This window comes from Candida albicans, chromosome 4 (assembly GCF_000182965.3).
Source record: "Candida albicans SC5314 chromosome 4, complete sequence".
Taxonomy (NCBI): Eukaryota; Fungi; Ascomycota; class Pichiomycetes; order Serinales; family Debaryomycetaceae; genus Candida; species Candida albicans.
Window position 1 is genome coordinate 1,126,768 of NC_032092.1, and position 20,646 is coordinate 1,147,413.

At 29.8% G+C, this 20,646-nt stretch overlaps 9 protein-coding genes across 9 annotated transcripts in view; 4 read left to right on the top strand and 5 right to left on the bottom strand. All coding sequences in view use genetic code 12, as the record gives it.

Annotated features, from left to right (window-relative positions):
- Nucleotides 1-236: 236 nt before the first annotated feature.
- On the bottom strand, nt 237-710 carry CAALFM_C405200CA (uncharacterized protein; the record flags this gene model as incomplete). The annotated part of the gene is made up of 1 exon (XM_707154.1): nt 237-710. The coding sequence occupies one exon, from the start codon at nt 708-710 to the stop codon at nt 237-239; it is 474 nt and encodes a 157-aa protein (XP_712247.1).
- Nucleotides 711-1,933: 1,223 nt separating this feature from the next.
- CAALFM_C405210WA (CDP-diacylglycerol--inositol 3-phosphatidyltransferase) lies at nt 1,934-2,626 on the top strand (the record flags this gene model as incomplete). Its single annotated transcript, XM_707155.1, has 1 exon — nt 1,934-2,626. One exon carries the CDS (start codon nt 1,934-1,936, stop codon nt 2,624-2,626), a length of 693 nt encoding a protein of 230 aa, XP_712248.1.
- Nucleotides 2,627-2,763: 137 nt separating this feature from the next.
- On the bottom strand, nt 2,764-5,160 carry CAALFM_C405220CA (anaphase promoting complex subunit 5; the record flags this gene model as incomplete). The annotated part of the gene is made up of 1 exon (XM_707156.2): nt 2,764-5,160. One exon carries the CDS (start codon nt 5,158-5,160, stop codon nt 2,764-2,766), a length of 2,397 nt encoding a protein of 798 aa, XP_712249.2.
- A 190-nt stretch (nt 5,161-5,350) lies between these two features.
- Nucleotides 5,351-7,660, bottom strand: CAALFM_C405230CA (uncharacterized protein; the record flags this gene model as incomplete). Its single annotated transcript, XM_707157.2, has 1 exon — nt 5,351-7,660. One exon carries the CDS (start codon nt 7,658-7,660, stop codon nt 5,351-5,353), a length of 2,310 nt encoding a protein of 769 aa, XP_712250.2.
- A 389-nt stretch (nt 7,661-8,049) lies between these two features.
- VPH1 (H(+)-transporting V0 sector ATPase subunit a) lies at nt 8,050-10,515 on the bottom strand (the record flags this gene model as incomplete). Its single annotated transcript, XM_707158.1, has 1 exon — nt 8,050-10,515. One exon carries the CDS (start codon nt 10,513-10,515, stop codon nt 8,050-8,052), a length of 2,466 nt encoding a protein of 821 aa, XP_712251.1.
- A 1,778-nt stretch (nt 10,516-12,293) lies between these two features.
- Nucleotides 12,294-13,001, top strand: CAALFM_C405250WA (uncharacterized protein; the record flags this gene model as incomplete). Its single annotated transcript, XM_707159.1, has 1 exon — nt 12,294-13,001. The coding sequence occupies one exon, from the start codon at nt 12,294-12,296 to the stop codon at nt 12,999-13,001; it is 708 nt and encodes a 235-aa protein (XP_712252.1).
- A 3,324-nt stretch (nt 13,002-16,325) lies between these two features.
- On the top strand, nt 16,326-17,315 carry CAALFM_C405260WA (Elongator subunit; the record flags this gene model as incomplete). The annotated part of the gene is made up of 1 exon (XM_705030.1): nt 16,326-17,315. The coding sequence occupies one exon, from the start codon at nt 16,326-16,328 to the stop codon at nt 17,313-17,315; it is 990 nt and encodes a 329-aa protein (XP_710122.1).
- Nucleotides 17,316-17,403: 88 nt separating this feature from the next.
- Nucleotides 17,404-18,051, bottom strand: RAD59 (Rad59p; the record flags this gene model as incomplete). The annotated part of the gene is made up of 1 exon (XM_705029.1): nt 17,404-18,051. One exon carries the CDS (start codon nt 18,049-18,051, stop codon nt 17,404-17,406), a length of 648 nt encoding a protein of 215 aa, XP_710121.1.
- Nucleotides 18,052-18,220: 169 nt separating this feature from the next.
- The window catches only part of USO1 (Uso1p), a gene marked incomplete at both ends in the record, with an annotated part of 6,429 nt that continues 4,003 nt past the window's right edge, over nt 18,221-20,646 (top strand). The window contains one exon of the mRNA XM_705028.2: nt 18,221-20,646. This exon is cut by the window's right edge and continues 4,003 nt beyond it. Coding sequence (XP_710120.2) covers nt 18,221-20,646 — 2,426 coding nt within the window.

The following is a 20,646-nucleotide window of genomic DNA, read 5'->3' on the forward strand; positions in this document are numbered from 1 at the left end:
GTTCAATCTTCTTTTTTGGTACATATTACACGACAGAATTTGATATGTTGCAAAATTTAACAACATTAACCGAATCTCTTACTTTGGATGAAAAAAAAGAAAGAAAGGGTCCATAATATAATAATGAAGGAAGAGGGAGGGGGGAGGGGGGAAGGGGTATACATTTAAAGAAGGCTATAAATCAAAGCTATTAATTCAAAAAGAAAGGGGATATATAATTAAAATCCACTTTTAACTTAAGATGAAGTGGTGGTCAGGGTAGAATCGGTATTACCGAAACTGAAGGAACCACTAGCTTGAATATTGATGTTAGCTTTACCAGCTTTAATAACACCAGTTTTAAGGGTGTTGGTGTCAAGGAGACCAAATGGATTGATACAGTTACATTCCTTCACGTGGTTCCATAATTGGTCATCAGATAAATCACTAATACAATCAAAATCTTTACCACCGCAATTGTCCTCGACGGCTTTAATGGCCATGTGACAATGATGATTACAACTGAAATCAATATTTCCTAAGTTAACACCACCATTACCAGTAATTTTAATATCGGCTGAGCTACTACTTGGAGAAGCAGCTACAGAAACTTTGGCATCAGCAAGAGCACTAGCAAGGGAAGAAGGGTTGACTGTGGTGGAGACAGTTGCAGCATTGGCTTTAGCAACTAATAAACCGGATAAAATAGCGAAAGCAGTAGCAAATTTCATTGTAATGTGTTTTGGTGGTAGTGAGAATTGTTTGTTAGATAATAAACAAGTTATAGGAGAATTATGATCATTTTTTGAAGAGGTTGGTAGGCAAGTATTTATACTTTGAATATGGCCTGGCAATATTCTTGAGTTTCAAGTAAACATTCAATGGGGATTTTTTTTGGAATGTGTTTTGTTTACATCTATTGATCTTCAATCAATTCTAATATTGAAAATATGAATTGGTCTTTCTATTATGAAAAACAACTAAACCATCAACGCCAATCATTTTTCTGCCAAACAGTGTTATTGATTATGCTATTTATATTTTTTTTTTTCTAACGCAGATCATTACTTGTTTTAGGTGTCACCAAAAAACACACATTACATTATGAAACAATAGAAACGAAAAAAATAAAAAATTAGTTTTGGAACCTATTGTTAGGTAGTCCAATATTAAACTAACTATAAAGCAAAGAAGATTCTAAGTTTGGCATGTTTTAAAAAGATCAACGACAACTACACTATACAATTGGTAGGTAGGTACCTTTGTTATTTATCTGTTTAATCAGTATAACTTCACCAGAGAATGTTAATGCTATTGGAACAGATGAATTGATAAAGGGGAGAGAAAAAAAAAAAAAAAGATAAATCCGTGGGGCCAAGGTGGTGGATAATCGTGATTTTTCGGTTGCAACTTGTCGTGGCAAAATTATTTGGTGAAATCTCAGGGTATTTATAACTGGCATGAGACAATAATCTACTTGACTATGCTAGGTTACCATCCTGATTGATTATTACTTGTATCAATCAAGAGTTTTATATCTTTCAATTATGATATAATTAGTAAATTACCCATTATTATATCCGGATAGCAATTAGAGAGGTTACGTAATTTATAACGAGAAGAAGAAGAAGAAGAAGAAGAAGAAAACTTTTCCCTTTCCCCTTAGTACAACAAAAAATATTTGCACAGTAAAAAAAATTTTGAAACGAACGAAACGAAACGAACGAAGAAAGAAAAATTTCAATTTCGAACAAAATCAAAAAGAATCAAAGTAAAGAAAAAATTTATAGTTTAATTTATTTCCTTTATTTCCCCCCCCCCCAAAATACATTCAAATAATCAGAGCGAAATTCTTTGCTTGCTTTTAGGAATCCATACATCCTTGTTTCCAAGAAACTACTATTCCATCACCTTACCTTCTATTTTTGTTCCCACCATAACCATAACCATAACCATGCCATCCGCCAAATCGTCAGATCTTTCTCCTACGAAAACTAATCTTGAATCGACTACTAAACAAAAAGTTTCAGTTCAAGATATTTTTTTATACATTCCTAATTTAATTGGATATTTAAGAATAATAACTGCCATTATATCATTTTTATGTATGGCTAATCATCCAGTGGCCACCTTAATTTTTTATGGAATTTCGGGATTTTTAGATGCATTTGATGGATATGCCGCTAGAAAATTCAATCAAGGTACTAGATTTGGTGCTGTATTAGATATGGTAACTGATCGATGTGCCACTAGTTCTTTAATTGTTTATCTTGGAGTGTTATATCCTCAATACACGGTATTTTGGCAAATACTAGTCAGTTTAGATTTATCATCTCATTATATGCATATGTATGCTATGTTATCAGCTGGTTCTACTTCACATAAAAATGTCGATGAAACTCAATCGAAATTATTATCATTATATTATAATAATCGATTGGTATTATTTTTTGTTTGTCTTATAAATGAATTGTTTTATATGGCAGTTTATTTACATTATTATAAATTTTTTTGGTTAGGTACAGTCATGCTAGTGGCAAGTACTCCAATTTGGTTATTCAAACAAATTGCTAACATTATACAATTGAAAAACGCATCATTAATATTGGCAAGAATGGATGCTCATGATCATAGTAAAAGAGATTAGATTTATGATCACCCCCCTGCTCCCCTCTCCCTTCTCCTTAACCTGTCAATAATAATAATACACGTCATCAAGTCATTATCGTATATATATATATATGCCCGTTTCTTACTAGATGCATCTATTCTACCTTTTACCTTCTAATTATATATATATCCTTGTTCCACTTCATTTTGCAACTCTTGAGTTATTTCATTTAATAAACGATTAGCCAACTCCATTTCTTGTGGTTGATTATATTTATTCATTAAATAAACTTGATATTGTAAACACTGCTTCAACATAACCAAATCAGAATTTTGTTTAAATCTATCAATGGCAATTTTAATATATTCACCAGACTTGACAAGATCATCATCATTATCATTGCTCCAACTTCTGGCTAATTCAAAATATGCAATAGCAATAAATTCTGATTGATTTAAACTGAATATTTGTGGCATTATTTCTTCACCCAATTTTCTTGCATCAGTAAAAGATTTTAAATCATTTAATAATTTCCAAAGTAATAATTTTGCTTCAATAATAATCATACCAAATCCACATTTAGTAGCTATTTTGATTTGTTGAATAAGTAAACTGAAAACACGATATGGATTACCTGAAGAAATGAAAATTTTACATTTTAATAAATTTAATCGAATGGTTAAATAGATTTGACTGCTACTGGTGGTTGTGGTGGTAGTGGTAGTATGCATACTGGCAAGTAATTCCAAGGCATGACTATAATTTTGTAAATACATTTCCAATTGTACTTGTAACATTAATACTTCATGTTTCAATTCCAAATCTTTTAAATCAGTATCTAACAACAAATTAATAATTTCTTTACTGGTATTATATTTCCCCTTTTGTAAATTAATTTTAATCAGAATAATTAACATTCTAATTTGAATAGCATTATATAATGAATGATCAGTAGTAATCATCACTTTGTTTTTCATATTTTGTAATTGATTATAAGTTTCATTAATGTTGTTGTTACCTTGTAAGAATTTTAAAAAATTCAGTCTAATAAATAGACTAAATTGATCAATTGTATTATCAGTTAATTCAATGGCAATTTCATTATAAACTTCACTTAATATTGGTTCACCAAGTTTACTCCAAACTATTGCTGCTAATTCTGCTGATTTAATAAATGTTGATTTCACATCATCATTTATAGCAATGAAAATTGATTTAATTAAACTATTAATACATGATTGATAATCACCATTATTCAAAAAATATAAAGTTTTAAAATTATAACTCATAGAATAAAGCAGTAATGATATTTGTTTTGATTTTTTAATTAAAAAATCTAATAATTGAGATTCATTATTATTATTATTATTATTATTATTATTATTATTATTATTATTATTATTATAAAATATTTGTCGATTTTTCCATAATTCGGGTTTATTTTTCATGAAATTAAATAACCAAGATAATATATAAGTTAAAGTTGAATTATCTTTATTTTCTCGAGCTACAGAAATGGCTTCTTCAATGGCATCCATAGCTTTATTATCTTCACCAAAATATTGATGTAATGAAGCTCGAGAAATTAATGCAAAATGATAAAAATATTTGGAATTATTAGAAACCATATAATCGAAATATTGATGTAAAGAAGCAAATGCTTCATTATAATTTGAAATTTGTAAACATTCAAGATATCTTAAATAATAATATGACGGTAAATTATTAAATTGAATATTTTGAATTCTACCAACGTTAGAATTTGGTGATATCATCATCATCATTATATCTTTTAAATATTGTGGAGTTGGTGTACCATAAGTTTCCAATAATGAAATTTGTCGATCTAATAATTGTTGAAAATCATATTTAGGTACCGAGATGATTTTTGTTGACGTTGGCGTTGACGTTAACGTCGGCGATGATAATGATGATAATGATATTGAATTGTTTATTCCTAATTCAATTAAATTATTATTCAATCTAGTAAATAAATCCCTATCAGGATCATCACCAAGATTATTATTTTCATTTATGATATCACCTCCCAATTCAACATATCTTTGTCGTGTTGGTTCTCTAAATTGTTGGAATGCTTGAAATAATAAAAAACTTTCATCAAATTTAAGTGAATTAAATGATGTACAAATTTTTAAAATAAATGAACCAAATAATGATTTTGATGATAATACTTTGCCACTATTTGTAGAACCTGGAGTTATATTCAATGTAATTAAATCAACTGATTTAACTCGTTTTATTAAATTATTGATATAATCATTTTCCAATTGTTCTATTGAATTGATACGCCAAATACATTTCAAAAGTTGTTTTGTTACATTCACATCATTAAATAATTCACATAATTGTGATAATGAATGTATAATATTATGAGTTGATAGTAGATTATGTGGTCGTGGTTGTTGTTTGTTTTCTATCAATTGAGTCAAAGTGATTAATTGAGGAATTGGTAATTCATTACATAAATATAGATGGATTACTATTAATAGGGTTAATTTATAAGGTGATAAATCTTCTGATAAAAGTAATTTGATATCATCCTTTGTCATAATGGAAAAGTGGATAGAGGTTAAGATGATAAGAAAACCATTTGATGAAGGAAGAAGAAGAAGAATGTTTGGTTCGTAAATGTTTTTTTTTTTTGGTTTTGTTTTGTTTTGTTTATAATTTCTCACAATCTACTTCTTCTATTTTTATCTTTACTATACACAAATTATCAATCCTATCTTTTTAATCTATTCATTCATCATCAGAATCTTGATCAAGATTGATTTCAGGCATTTCAAAATCAGAAGATTCATCATCATCATCATTATCATTATCATCATTTGCATTAGCAGTATTTGATGTTAAAGAAGTTGTTGTAGTAGTAGTAGTAGTGGTAGTTGGTATTATGTTATCAACTTTAGTTGGTTCATCAACTGGTGATTCAACAACAATTTCTTTAGAAGATGTTAATTCTTCAATCACAACAGGATTATTCTCAATTGATGATGTTGTTGTTGTTGTCAATTTTTCAACTTTAGTGGCAGTGAAAATCTTAGATTGATCTTCAACAGGGATAATATTATTATTATCAGTTTCTTCATTTGATTCAATATCCAATTTTCTCTTTTTCAATGGTGTTGTTAACTCTTCTTTAATAGGTTCTTCCACTTCATCCTCAATAATCGCATCTTCTTCTTGTTCCTCTTTTTGTTCCTCTTCCTCAATGTTATTAACTAAATTAATATATTTTGGTAATGGAGGGAATTTTGGATTATTGAAAACTCCTAATAATGGATCATCTGATAATATCGTTGATATAATTGGTAAAATACTAATTTTATCATAACCAGGATATAAAACGGCATTAATTAATAATTTTTTCAATTCAATTGGAACATTATGATATAAATTATAATATTTAGCATGAATTGATTCAATTATTAAATATCTCATGATTTTATAATGTTGAGTTGGTGGTAATATAATTTTTGTAATGATTTGATTAATAAATGATCGAACGGTCGTGATTGTAATAGTAGGAATATTGGTCATGAATAAATGTTCATGAGATAATATATCTGATAATGCCACTGATGAAGTATTTTTCCTTTTCTTTTGTTTTTTACCTTGTTGGACGTTAGTCTGTTTAGTATTGTTGTTGTTGTTGTTGTTGTTGGTGGTGGTGGTGGTGGTAGTTGGATTGATTCTTGGTTCAACTAATATTAATGCCATATCAACAAATCTTAATAATTGAGTATTTTCAGAAACATTACCTAATAAAGATAAACTTTGTTTCATAAATTGTAATATTTCAACGTATAATGATTCTGATTCAATAATTTCTTCATTGACAATTCTTTTATTTTGATTTTGAAATGGAATTAATGTTTCTAAAAATGACCAAATTGTAGTTAAATGAGGAATTAATGACCCTTTATATAATTCAATTAATTCAATTAAAACTCCTAGTGTGGTTTTATAATTTTCAATTAAACTAAATTTGATTAATTTCTTGATTGTTTCATCACGAATATCTCCTTTAAATGATAAAAATTTTGTATTAATTGAACATATTAATTCACAAGTTGTTAAAATCAATCCAAGAGGTAATTTCACTGTAAATAAAGTTTCCACCGTCAAATAACTTTTTAAAACACCCATAAGAATATTTAAATGATTAGAAATAGATAAAATGGTTTGAGGTTTATTAAAATCAATTGATAAATCAGTTAATAGTTTAGTAGTGGTTGTTGTTGTTGTTGGTCGATTAGGTAATTTTTGAATCAAATTAGATAAATCTTGATCATCTTTAAAATTCAAAAATTCTTGATAAATTTGAATTAATCCATTAATTTCTCCAAGAATATTAATCACATCATTATACCATTTTGTTTCTGGTTCAATTTTTTCAATAATTGGAAGCATAGCTAATGTATTATAAATTGATAATTGTAAATCTTGAGGATAATTTATAAATTCTTCACCACCACCACCATCAATTAAATTAATTAATTTAGTTTTCAATTTATTACCAAATGGTCTAAATGTCGTTGGATGGAATTTTAATAATGTTTGTAATGAATTTAAAATTAATAATGGAGCAAAATGTAAATATTGGAAATAATAACCAATGATCGAATTCAATTTTGGTGTTAATATTTCTCTAGTTAAAGTGGGTTTACCTCTAATTAAATCCCCCATATAATTAATTGTTTCAATACAACTAGTCAATATTTTTAAATCAATAGTAGTTTGATGATGATGATGATGTTGTTGTTGTTGATAAGCTTCTAAAACTTGTAATAAACTATTCATTAAATTATTACCTTCACTAGCTAATATAGAATATTCTTCTACTATAACTCTAATTAAATTGATTCCACACCATTTATTATAAACATCTGATGATCTAACTAAATTTAATGTTCTTGAAATAAGATGATTTAATTCAGTTTTGGTGATGGTAGATAAAATTTGTTTATCATTATGTAAAATTGATAATAAAGGGATAATTGAAGAAGGAGTACCTTTAATCTCTTCCAAAACAATATTTATTGACATTGCTAGGGTGTTTATTTGAATAGAGAAAGGAAGGAAGGAAGGTTAAGTTAATTRATTGATTGATTGATTGATTGAATGAATTTTTTTTTTTCACTCCAAATGCGATGGATGAATAATCTCGATGAGCAAGAACATAAAGAAAGAAAGAAAGAAAAAAATTGAACTTCTACTAATTATTAAAAAGACAATAATGTTTAATGTTTAATGTTTAATGTTTAATGTTTAATGTTTAATGTTTAATGTTTAATGTTTAATGTTTAATGTTTAATGTTTAATGTTTATTATATATATTCAAATAAATATAATTCTTAATTCTTTTTTATAAATTAATTGATGCTTTAATGAATGAATCTAAACAAGTTAAAACCCCCAACCCTATGGTTCTAGGCTTATAAAACACTGTCTAATAAACCTTTAAAAGTAAATGGTTCAAAAGCAGAACCACCACCTTCAAAATATTTCGACATACTTTCAACCCAATGTAATCTTAAAGAATGTAACATTGCTGAAGTACCTTCCATAACCACTAAAATACAAACTGATAATACAAACCACATGGCAAATAAAAATACCACCATAAATGTACCAATTAAACCGGTGGGACCAAATGCATTACCAATAGTCATAGACCATAACACAGTAGATAATTGAGCATGAGCTAATGAAAGAGCCCATAATCTCAAATAAGATGCCGTATGACTAACACAATTAAGACAGAATTCAATAGTATGAATAACTTGATGAATCATAATATCACCAAAATTATGTTCTTCATGATCTTCATCATCGTCTTCAGCTGCATTTTCTTGTTCTTGTTCTTGTCCTGCCACTCCCGATTCTTCATCATTGGCTAATTGAGAATATGATCCATGATGTTGATTTGCTTCTTTTTCCAATTGTCGTTTCATATATAACGGTTTGACTAATAATAACCAAGGAACACAAATCAAAGCAATGAGTAATAAGAAAACTTGAATGGTAGATTGACCAGAATATAATGGTTCAGGAACATCACCTGGTTGTAAAAACATATTGATCAACATATTTAATAATCCTGGTGGTTGTCTCCCTGTGGCAAACCAATCGACTGACCACTTATAAACAATACACAAGGATAAATAACCAAATATACCTTGCATGAATAAAAGACCAGGAATGAAATTACCAATAACATCAATCATACTATTGAAATAAGTATAATTGACTAATGAAAATACATATGAATAAGACATATGAATATATCCCATTAATATTGATAATTTCATTTTATAAGAATTGGAAAATAATAAGGCATTTTCAGTTCCATGCCATGCTGGATCTAATCCAATAGAATAAGTACCAACATATTTAGCATAAATGGTTTCCCCCACATTAAATTTTTCTGGCCATTCCCAACCACTTTTGAAGATTGACATTGATCTTGAAAAAACATCATTATAAATAAAACCAGTATACATTGAGAATACCCCCATAAGTAATAAAACATAACGACCAGTATAAGCCATATCAAAAATTTCATCTTTTTTCATGGCATTCAATTTTTTTTCATTTAAAACAAGAGCTGCAGCTGCTAAAGTAACAATGAAACCATGACCTAAATCACCAAACATAATGGCAAACATAAATGGGAATGTAACAATAGTTGGTAAACCAGGATTAATTTCTTTATATTTAGGTACACCATAAGCATCACAAATGGCTTGGAAAGCATAAGTGAATTTATTGGTACGAGTATAAGTTGGAGGAGTCTTATTGGTATCCAAAACATTAATAATGGTGGGGACTGATTGTGATGCATCATATTCTTGAATAGCAGTAGTCAATTCCGTAATAGAATCCGTAGGGGTCCAACCTTCAGCAATCAAAGTTTTTCTAGAGTTATCATAATCACAATTATTCATGGCCTTATAAACGGCTTTTTCTCTAGCAATGATTTCCCACCATTTGGCCAAATCACGGGAAATAGCAATTAATTCAGAATTTAATGCATTTTCCGATTCTCCTAAAACAGTAGATAAATCAGTGGTTTTAGTGTTGACATCATCCAATTGTTCTCTTCTTAATGCTGAAGTAGAATCAACATTATATAATTCAGCATCTAATGATTCACAAATTTTTCTAATTCTTTCACGAATAAGTGATCCATGAGAAAAGATAATAAATGAACTTTTAGCAACATAAGTATTGTTTTTAAAATCATAAATTTCTTCAGGTAAATCTTCATTATGATAATATAAATTACCTCTTAAAACTCTCCATAAAATTTGTTGTAAAACTCCAACTTTATCTCTATTGATTACCCCTGAAATAAATGAAGATCCTGAACGGGCATCACCACCACCACCACTAGTGGCACCACCACTTTCTAATTGTGATAATAATGCTGTTTCTTCATTATCGTTGGTGGTTTCACCTTGAACAGCAAAGAAATTATTAACTGCTTGAATAGTATATTTGAATTGTTTTAAATATTTTTCCTTTTCATATAAAGTTTCTACTGAATCACGTAATTGAATCACTCTTTCTTCTAATAAATCAGAACCTTCAATTAATTCATCGATTTCTGTTTGTGGTGGAACATTATCTAAATCATAAGGAAACAATTTAATAGGAATATCTCTTACATCTAATTCTCGTTTAAATAAATTGAATTGTCTTTCAACATTATCTAATTTTCTTAATTCTTTAACAAATGATCGTTGAAATTCATTAATTTTAGAATTTAAATCTCTAAATTGAATAATATCTAATTGACCCACTTTATAAATGATATCTCTAGCAACTTCAGTAGGGACATACAATTGAACAAGTGACATATCCGCTGAACGGAATACTGCTTCTTCCTTCTCCGGCATACCTTTTTTTCTTGAAATGTATTGATAAGGGATAAGAGAGAGGGGGGGGGAACAGAAGTATATTAGTGAAGAGAATGACGGTTATCTTTTAGTCGTTGACTGATGAAATTGGACGACGACGACGAAAAAAAAAAAAGTAGTGTTTCATTTCTCACCAAAAATTTTAGTAGTGCTTATGTTTCTTGTGCAATGGGACACGTCCCCCTTTTTTTTACATCTTCACACGACCCTATACACAGTAAACCCATTCATAGTTAATTGGTCCCCCCCCCCCATTGCCAAAAGCTTTAGTATATATAATATGATTTTGATAAGCTATATTATAGAGATCTATTTTTGATGGTAGAAGATTGTGACTATAATTCCATAGATGACATTGTTTCCGAGTAGAGTACAAGCAATTTTAGTTATCAAATATTTATTTTGAACAAATTTGGTAATAATTTTAAAATCAAAATCAAAACATTACAATTATGAATTAGGAACTAAATTAAACCTAAACAGAATTCTATAATAAGAAGTTTACAATAGATAATCTTACTTTAGATCAGAATAAGAACTAACTAATTCAAATAGATAGACTGGGTGGTGGTGATGATGGTGATGATGGTTCCTATTCATAAAATATAGAGAATTAAATTATTTTTTTAATTAATGGTGCAGATACGGAGCTCCAGATAGTTTTTCATGTTAATACAATCAACACCGAATACCTTTCTATTTATATTCCCAATACAACTTATACTTGAAGGCATAAAACAAGAAACTAACACTAATGATGTCATATAGTCTTAACTATAATGAATAAGTGTGAGTAAGAAAGTAAGTAAATTCTTTCTTTAGTCCTTTCTTTGTTTTACCCGGAACAACAACAATTTTGTGTTTGTTTATCAATGACATCATGCATTAGTCACTAAATCTATACCGACAGTTAACAGTTAACTAGTTTTTAGACAATTGCTATCACACTATAACTATTTAGGAATAATGTTAACTACTACTACTACCCACCTACCAATCACCCTTTCCCTGCATGTAACAATAATTGTGGTAGTTGGTATTTTATACTTGGAGGGAAGGGAAGGGAAGGGAAGGGAAGTATCGGCATCGGTTATAAACGAAATGAAAATTATTGTTTAAAAACCGTCAAAACTTGCCGCAAATTGATTAGACAAAAGTCAAAAAGTTATTGTCGTCATAGCCTTCTTGGTATATTTTAACACACAAGAGAACTACTAAACTCGATGCAAATAGTGGAAAAATAATAGTTTTTAATTCACTTCCTTCAGTAGTAGTATAGATTACATTAGATAGAAGATGGAAGAATACCAGAAAAAGTGAAAAAGATAATAATAGCACAGCCATAAACGTTTTTAATTTATTGTTTAATATTATCAACTAAGGTTTCCTTGCTGAGAACTAATATTTGACATTGTTTATTTGAATGTTTGTGTTATTTGACATTAAATTAAAATTGTTTTGATTTTGTAAAACTTGTTGACGTCTAACTTCTTCTATTGTTAGTTCATTCCTTCATTCCTTTATTCATTCTTGCATTACCACGGGTTTTGTGATTAATAAGATAACAATAACTTCTTGGTTTAATACATTTTCTTGTCAATTTGAATTTGAATTTGAATCGGTGTCAGTGTGTCGTCTATACTACAGTTACTACCACCACCTACTATTTAACACATATAAATTTCCCAATGGAAAATTCTTACTTTACTTTTTTATGGAATAACACCTTCTAATCTATCATTATTCATAGTCCTCATATGTTGTCTCATTTCAAAACTGTTTTCACTTCTTCCTCCTCGTCTTCCTCCACAGAACCAAAACTAGCTCCAAAGGGTAAAAAAGTCACGGGCAACCATAAAGATTTAATTCCATATGTGAAAAATGATATTTCCATTACTAAATCACAACTCAAAAAGTATAGCACTAAAAAACAACTGATCACCAAAGTCTTACAACCAATGGACAATTATTATAACTTCGAGAAGCAAAAATTAGAACAAAAATATAGTTATAACAATCTGAATGAATTTTATGGTGAATTATTTAATCTATACAGAAAACAACTTGATGAATGTAGTGAATTATTAGAATTAGCTCAAAATAATTATACTCATTCATTATATCAACATAGTTTGGAGAATCGTAAATCATCAAATGCTTCAAGAAGTAATTCAGTATTTTCAAGAAATTCTTTACCAACCACAACTTCCTCTACTGAAGACTGCACATCACTTGAAAAAGAAATTCCAGATCATTTATTAGATCCAATATCATTTGAAATGTTTACCAATCCAGTGATTACACCAAGTGGTATAACTTATGAAAAAACTCATATTTTAGAACATTTAAAAAGACGTGGCAAATTTGATCCTATCACAAGACAAGAATTGACTGAAGATCAGTTATACCCTAATCTTACAATAAAAGAAGCAGTAGATGCATATAGAGCATCAAGTCTGTCATAACTATCCCTTCATAGAATTATAAAACATGTATACATAACATACATTTATAGGGGAAAACACCATTTAATAGAAGAGCGCTACCAACTAAACGACATCTCTCTAATCTCATCGATTGCTTAAAAATGTCGCGTGTCGTCTGTTTTCCATCAAACAAAAAATTTTTCTTCTTCTTCTTCTTCTTTCCAATTGAAGAGTAAATTAATCCTTTACAATCAACTATTCTTTATTCTTTACTAAGTATACCCCGCTATCAATCAATCAATAGATATGAGAAATTTGATAGTTCTAAATAGAGGACTTGTATCACCTGAGTCTAGAACATATCCAGATCTACACATTATAGATTCTGTTTTCGATGTAATATCTGATTCCATTACATTTGTCTTATCATCAGAAGAATCACAAATCATTGAAGTTCAACAATTCCATAAAACAGGGAATATTTCTGTATTAGCAAGTTTCCCAATCAATTCTAAATTAATAAATTTTATTCATTTTGTTGATTCAAATCAATTAATATTTGTTTTCTCCAATGGTGATATTGTCACAGCAACCTATAATAATAATAATAATAATAATAGTAATGATACCAATGGAATTGATATTGATGAAACAATTATTGAAATTGTTGGATCTATTGATGTTGGGATATCTGCTGCTCTGTGGTCTATTGATGAAGAAACATTAGCCATTATAACTAATGAAAACAAATTATTATTACTTTCTCGAGTTTTTGAACCAATTTGTGAAAAATTACTCGATTCTAGTGATATAAAAATCACTGATTCTAAACATGTTTCCGTTGGTTGGGGTAAAAAAGAAACTCAATTTAAAGGTAAAGGTTTTAAAGCATTAGAAAGAGAAAGAGAAGCATTGAAACATGCTGGATTAGATGATAATGCTACTCAATTACGTGATCCAACTGTTAATGAAATTGAAAAAGGGACATTATCTCCATTTGATAATCAATCTGTACAAATCAGTTGGAGAGGTGATTGTGATTTTTTTTCAGTTAGTACTGTTGAACCAGTCATTGTTGAAGATACTAGAGAAATGTATGAGAGAAGAGTCATTCGAGTGTTTAATAGAGAAGGTGAATTAGATAGTGTCAATGAGGCCGTTGATGGATTGGAACATAACTTAAGTTGGAAACCTCAAGGTTCTTTAATTGCATCAACTCAAAGACATATAGACGAAGAAGAAGAAGAAGAAGAAAACGGTGAAGAACAAGTACTTGATTTAGTATTTTATGAAAGAAATGGATTAAGACATGGTCAATTTAATACTCGTTTAAACCCCAAAACCGAAACTATTGAAAGTCTTACTTGGTCTTCCGATAGTGAAATTTTATTATTTCAATTACATGATAGAATTCAATTATGGACCACCAAGAATTATCATTGGTATTTAAAACAAGAATTATTTGCTAAAGATATTATTTTTGCTAAATTTCATCCTGAAAAACCATTAAATTTTATGATTGGAACCCCCACAGGGATTCAAATTGTTGATTTAACTTATAGAATTGTTACGGGTCCAACTCATTTGGGTAATGATTCAGGTATGACTTTAGTCACTGATGGATCTACCGTTAAAATCACTCCACTTTCAATTGCTAATGTCCCACCACCAATTAGTTTCCGAGAATTTGATATTAATGGTAATATCAATGATTTGGCAATCAGTAAATCTAATGAAAAATATGCTGTACTTTCAAGTGAAGGAGATATTTATTTCAGTGAATTATCATTAAACGATATGAAACAAGGTAAAACCCCTCAAATCAACCATAAAATATCTAAAGATAAATATATAACTGATTCTAATGAGGTGGCTAAACAAATTGCTTTTCTTAAAGATCTGTTTGTTGCTGTTGCTATAGATTCTCCATTGGGTTCACGAATAACATTATTTGAAGTCGATGATATAAATAATCCATTTGTTAATGAATCAGTTAATACCACTACCAAAACTGTTTTATTAAAATCTAGAGCAGATTTTAATACTGTGATTATTGAATTTGTTGATAACAGAGTCGTGGAATTGGATTCTACCCTTGATTGTAAAGAAATTGTCAAATTCCCTCAATTATGTCGTGATATTGAAGTTTCTTTTAAAGAAGATACTCAACAATATGAAGCTTTTGGGATTTCTCGAAATGGGAAATTATTTTGTAATGAAAACCATGTTGTTAGTGGTGTCACATCATTAAAAATTACTGAATCTCATTTATTATTCACTACCGTACAATCAAAATTATGTTTTATTCATTTAAATTCAAGTCAAGAAAATTATGAAATTTTTCTGAATTTAACCAATGAAAATATTGTTGATGAAAGAATTAGACAAGTGGAAAGAGGATCTATATTAATCAATGTAATGCCAACGAAATATTCTGTAGTTTTGGAAGCCCCTAGAGGTAATTTGGAAACTATATGTCCAAGAATAATAGTATTATCAGCCATTAGAAAATTCATTAAACAAAAAAATTATAAAGATGCATTCATTACTTGTCGTACACATAGAATTGATTTAGATATTTTACATGATTATGAACCGGAATTATTTTTCAATAATGTGGAAACATTTATTAATCAAATATCTAAAGTGGAATACTTGGATTTATTTGTTTCTTGTTTACATGAAGAAGATGCAACCGTTACTAAATATAGAGAAACAATAAATGATGCTGCTGCTGCTGCTGGTGGTGGTATTACCAAAGAAGAAGAAATCAAACGTGAAGGTGAAACTCTTCAACCAGCATTCAGGAAGAAATTCCATCACATAAAGGAAAAAGTTTTCACCAATTTCAATGATTCCAAAGTTAATCGAATTTGTGAAGCCATATTAAATGTATTATTAAAACCAGAATATTTTGATAAATATTTACAAACGATTCTTACTGCTTATGCTTGTGAGAAACCAGCAAATTTGACTCAAGCACTCACATTAATTGGTAAAATGGATAATCAAGAACAAAGAGAAACTGCAGTGACTCATTTATGTTTCTTACAAGATGTAAATAAATTATATAAAACATGTTTGGGACTATATGATGTCAAATTAACTTTAGTCATTGCTCAACAATCACAAATGGATCCTAAAGAATATTTACCATTTTTACAAAATTTGCATGTACAACCAGAATTGAAAAGAAAATTTTTAATCGATGATTATTTGAAAAATTATGAATTAGCTTTGAAATGGTTACATGAACAAGGTGATGAAGCTCATGAAGAATTTGATGATTATGTTGTATTACATGAATTATACAAACCAGCTTTGAAAATTTATACCTATGATAAACCCAGAACAAATGTAATCATGGGATTGTTTGCTGAACATTTACGTGAAACTAAACAATTTGGTGAAGCTGGTGTGATATTTGAATATTTGATTGATTTGGAAAATGCATTAGAATGTTATATAATGGCCAAGAAATGGAAACAAGCATTATCATTAGTTGAGAAAAGTGCTGACCTTTTGGAGAAATTATCTGATACGGCTGAAAAATTAGTTGAAACATTAACTGAAGATCATAAATATAGTGATGCTGCTGAAATTGAATATCAATTTTTGGGGAATGTTGAAGCATCTATCAAATTATATTGTAAACAATATTGGTATGATCATGCTATATTATTAGCTGAAAAATCTAAAAAACCAGAATTGATTGAATCAATAGTTGATGTTCAAATAAATGAAGGGTTTGGAGTGATTGCTGAATTATTAGCCGATTGTAAAGGGCAAATGAATTCACAATTGAAAAGACTTCGAGAATTAAGAACTAAAAAGCAAGAAGATCCATTTTCGTTTTATGGAACTCCTGATGATTTAGATACTCCTGATAATGTATCGGTTGCTGCTTCTGAAACATCAACCACCCCATCATTTTTCACAAGATATACTGGTAAAACTGCTGGTACGGCCAAGACAGGAGCATCTAGAAGAACTGCCAAAAACAAAAAGAGAGAAGAAAGAAAACGTGCCAAGGGAAGAAAAGGTACTATTTATGAAGAAGAGTATCTTATTAAATCAGTTGGTCGTTTATTAGAAAGATTAGATCAAACCCAATCAGATGCGCTTAAATTAATTGAAGGACTTTTAAGAAGACATATGAAAGAACAAGCTTATCAAATACAAAAGAATTGGTGTGAATTGATTGATTTTATCAAAGAAAATATCGATGAAATTCATAATATGAGTGAAAAAGATCGTGAAAGAATCGATGATAATGGTGAAATCTATTTGATTGATGAAATTCCAAAACCTAAAGTATCAGAATTCCCTAAATTCAATATATTAGATTATTAATCATGGAAATAAGCTAAGATAACTTTTATTTATAAATAGAACCACAGAATCATCTTACTCCTTGTATAGACTATATTTATTTATTTATTTATATATCATATTCAGGAGCAAATTGTTTCATCAATTGTTCTTGTTCATATTCAAGATAAAGATCACGTAACCCCACAATGGCATTTTTTATAGCATCAGTAACTGCTTTCTTTCGAGCACTAGCATAACACATATGTTTATAAGGCATATTTGTAGATTCTGCTTGTCCCAGTTGTTCTCTAAAAGTACCATCTTTCAATATTAATCGTATTTTCACTACACAAAGGGCAGAATACTTGTTTTCATCTTTATTTTCCCGTTTGGTTAAATTACAATCCAAAATTGTCGTTGACCATCCATCAAATCCAAATACTTCATTAGCTAAATTATATAATATATTTCGAGAAAAATTGGTTAGATTATCTCGTGATCCAAATGATTGGAATGTATCTCTAGAATGTTGCATTTTTTCTAATTTCATTTGAAGGGTACCAAATTTTCGAAGTGCCCATTCATTAATCACCGTGTTGTTATTGTTAGTGCCATCATCATCATCATCATCTTGATATTCCTCATCATCTAGTAAATCTGATAAATTAGGGAAAAATTTCACTGTGGATGGAAGATTAGCCAATTCTTCTTCTTCTTCTTCTTCATTATCATCAATATCATTATCATTCTCTGTATCTAGATATGAGGTTGTCATAGAATTGGGTTGTTTACTTAATGGTGATGGTGATGGTGCTTGTTAGTCGTTAAGTAAGACGCGAATTTTGGTTTGTGTTTGGGAGAATGAAAAAGAAAAAAAAATCTGAACAGCACAGAGATCACCAACAACAGGACCATCACCATCACCACCACCTACACTCTCATCAATGGAGTATATAAATAATATTTTGGGGCTGCTGAATCAAGTACAGCTGGTGGAGGAAGCAATTCCTACATTATGCAATCGTTTACAACATGCAACAATGTCTTCCGATAGAAGATCAGCAGTACTTGGATTGAAAAGTTTCAGTAGACAATATCGAGAAACCGTTGTTGAACATGGATTGAGACCATTAATCTCAACTTTTAGAAAAGATATTGATAATCCTCAGATTGTGAAAGCAATATTAGAAACTTTACTCATTTTATTTATTCGTGGTGAAAGTGATGAAGATTTGACTAGAGGTTGGATCTCTCAACAATCTCGGCTTCAAAATGGTAAATACCCATCACCATTACTTATGGAAGATATTTCTCTAGATCAATTATCATTATGGATTGCTGACGCTTTGATTCAAGACGAAGAAATCTTGCGTCTACTCATTGAAAACCTTTCTGAAACTAACGATTATCATGCCAAGTTATACACAATTCAATTATTGGAATCATTGGCATCGAGTAGAGGATCAAGAACAAAAGATTGTTTATTGAATATCCCCACATCCATGTCAGTATTGTGTCTGTTGTTACAAGATTCAAATGAACCAGTAAGAAACGAAGCAATTCTTTTACTCATGGCTGTAGCCAACGACAATTTCAATATTCAAAAATTGGTGGCTTTTGAAAATACATTTGAAACATTATTTGACATTATAGCAGAAGAAGGAGGTATAAGAGGATCTATTTTGGTTCAAGATTGTCTCACATTAATAACCAACCTTTTACAATTTAATGCATCCAATCAAAAATTCTTCTTAGAGACACAGTGTGTTCCTAGATTAGCAAGTTTATTAGGTGAACCAGTTGATGAAACCGGTGATCCTGATATGCTAGATGAAAATGGGTTTCCTGAAATTCCACCTCCAATTGTCTGGACAGAACAAAGAATACAAAATATGATTATTGCATTAGAAATTTGTCGATTATTAGTTTCCGAGGATACAGAGTATGTGGCGCAAAATCAGGATAAATTATTTCAATCAGGAATCCACTACATATTGCTCAAACTTGTGTTTTCTCCCTTGACAGAAAATAGTGTCAGATCAGTTGCATTACTTACCACTGGTGACACGATTTGTGGGAACCCTAATATTCAATTTGAGTTTTCTAAAGTGGATGTCCCATATATGGATCCATCTTTACCAACACAAATCCAACCATACGATCGACCAATCCTGGTCCCACTTTCATTGCTCAATTGGTGTTTATACATAAACTCAGTACACGCTTTTGACATCAGAGTTGCTTCAGCATTTTGTTTGAATTCATATTTCAAAGATAATAAAGACTCGAAACTTGCATTTTTAAACGACCAAATCAAATCATACACTGATCCAACTTATTTCACTAGTTTACACAAGGAAGAAGAAGAASAAGAACAACAACAACAACAACAAGAAATTAATGGCAACAGTGTTCCAACCCCCTTTGGAAATATATTTACAACATTGATGGATTATGACGCAGATCTTAAACTAAACCCTTACACGGCATGGTTTGCCTCCTTAATCATGGTAAACTTGTTTCTTGAGGAGCCAGAAAATAAAGAAATTGCCAGAAACGTGAAAACTGGAGACGAAGAGGCTGGAGAAGAAGTAATGAACTCAATTCAAGCAATGTCTGGACTCTTGGTAACGACACTCGAATACAAGGATCAAAGAATTGCCATGGGATATTTAATGCTTTTAACGATTTGGTTATATGAGGATTTCGATGCCGTTAATGATTTTTTGAGTGATCAATCTATTGTTAAATCAATTCTAGCATTCTTATCAAATAATTCATCTGATCAAAATGTGTTAGTACATGGGATGGCTACTATTTTATTGGGAGTTTGTTACGAATTTTCATCCAAAGATTCACCATTACCAAGATCAGATTTACATGCTTTATTGGTGAAAAGTTTAGGGAAAGACAATTACTCTTTGAAAGTTAAGCAATTTAGATCGAATCCAGTATTTGCTGATTTTGAAGAGGCACTGACTTTGACTTTTAGTCAAGATGCAACTGGTCTTCCAACGGTATACTTAACTGATGTTTATGTGAATTTGGTGAAAGACAATTTCTTAAGAATCAAAAGAGCATTGTTTCATGATCCATCATCAGAGCCTCGTGGTAAAATATCATACGAACTATTTGAGGAGTTAGATACCAAAGTTTTAAACTTGACAAAGGAATTACAAACCGAAAAGGAAAATGCCGAAAGCAATGATAAAGAATTGAATGAAAAGATTGAGAAACTAACTAATCTTTCCACCAAACTCGAAACAAAGCTCGAAGACAAGGAACAAGAATTGGCCAAAATCCAAGAAGATCACAAACTGCTTAATGAAAAGTTCTTGGTCACTACCAACAGTTTATCCGCCATGAAGGC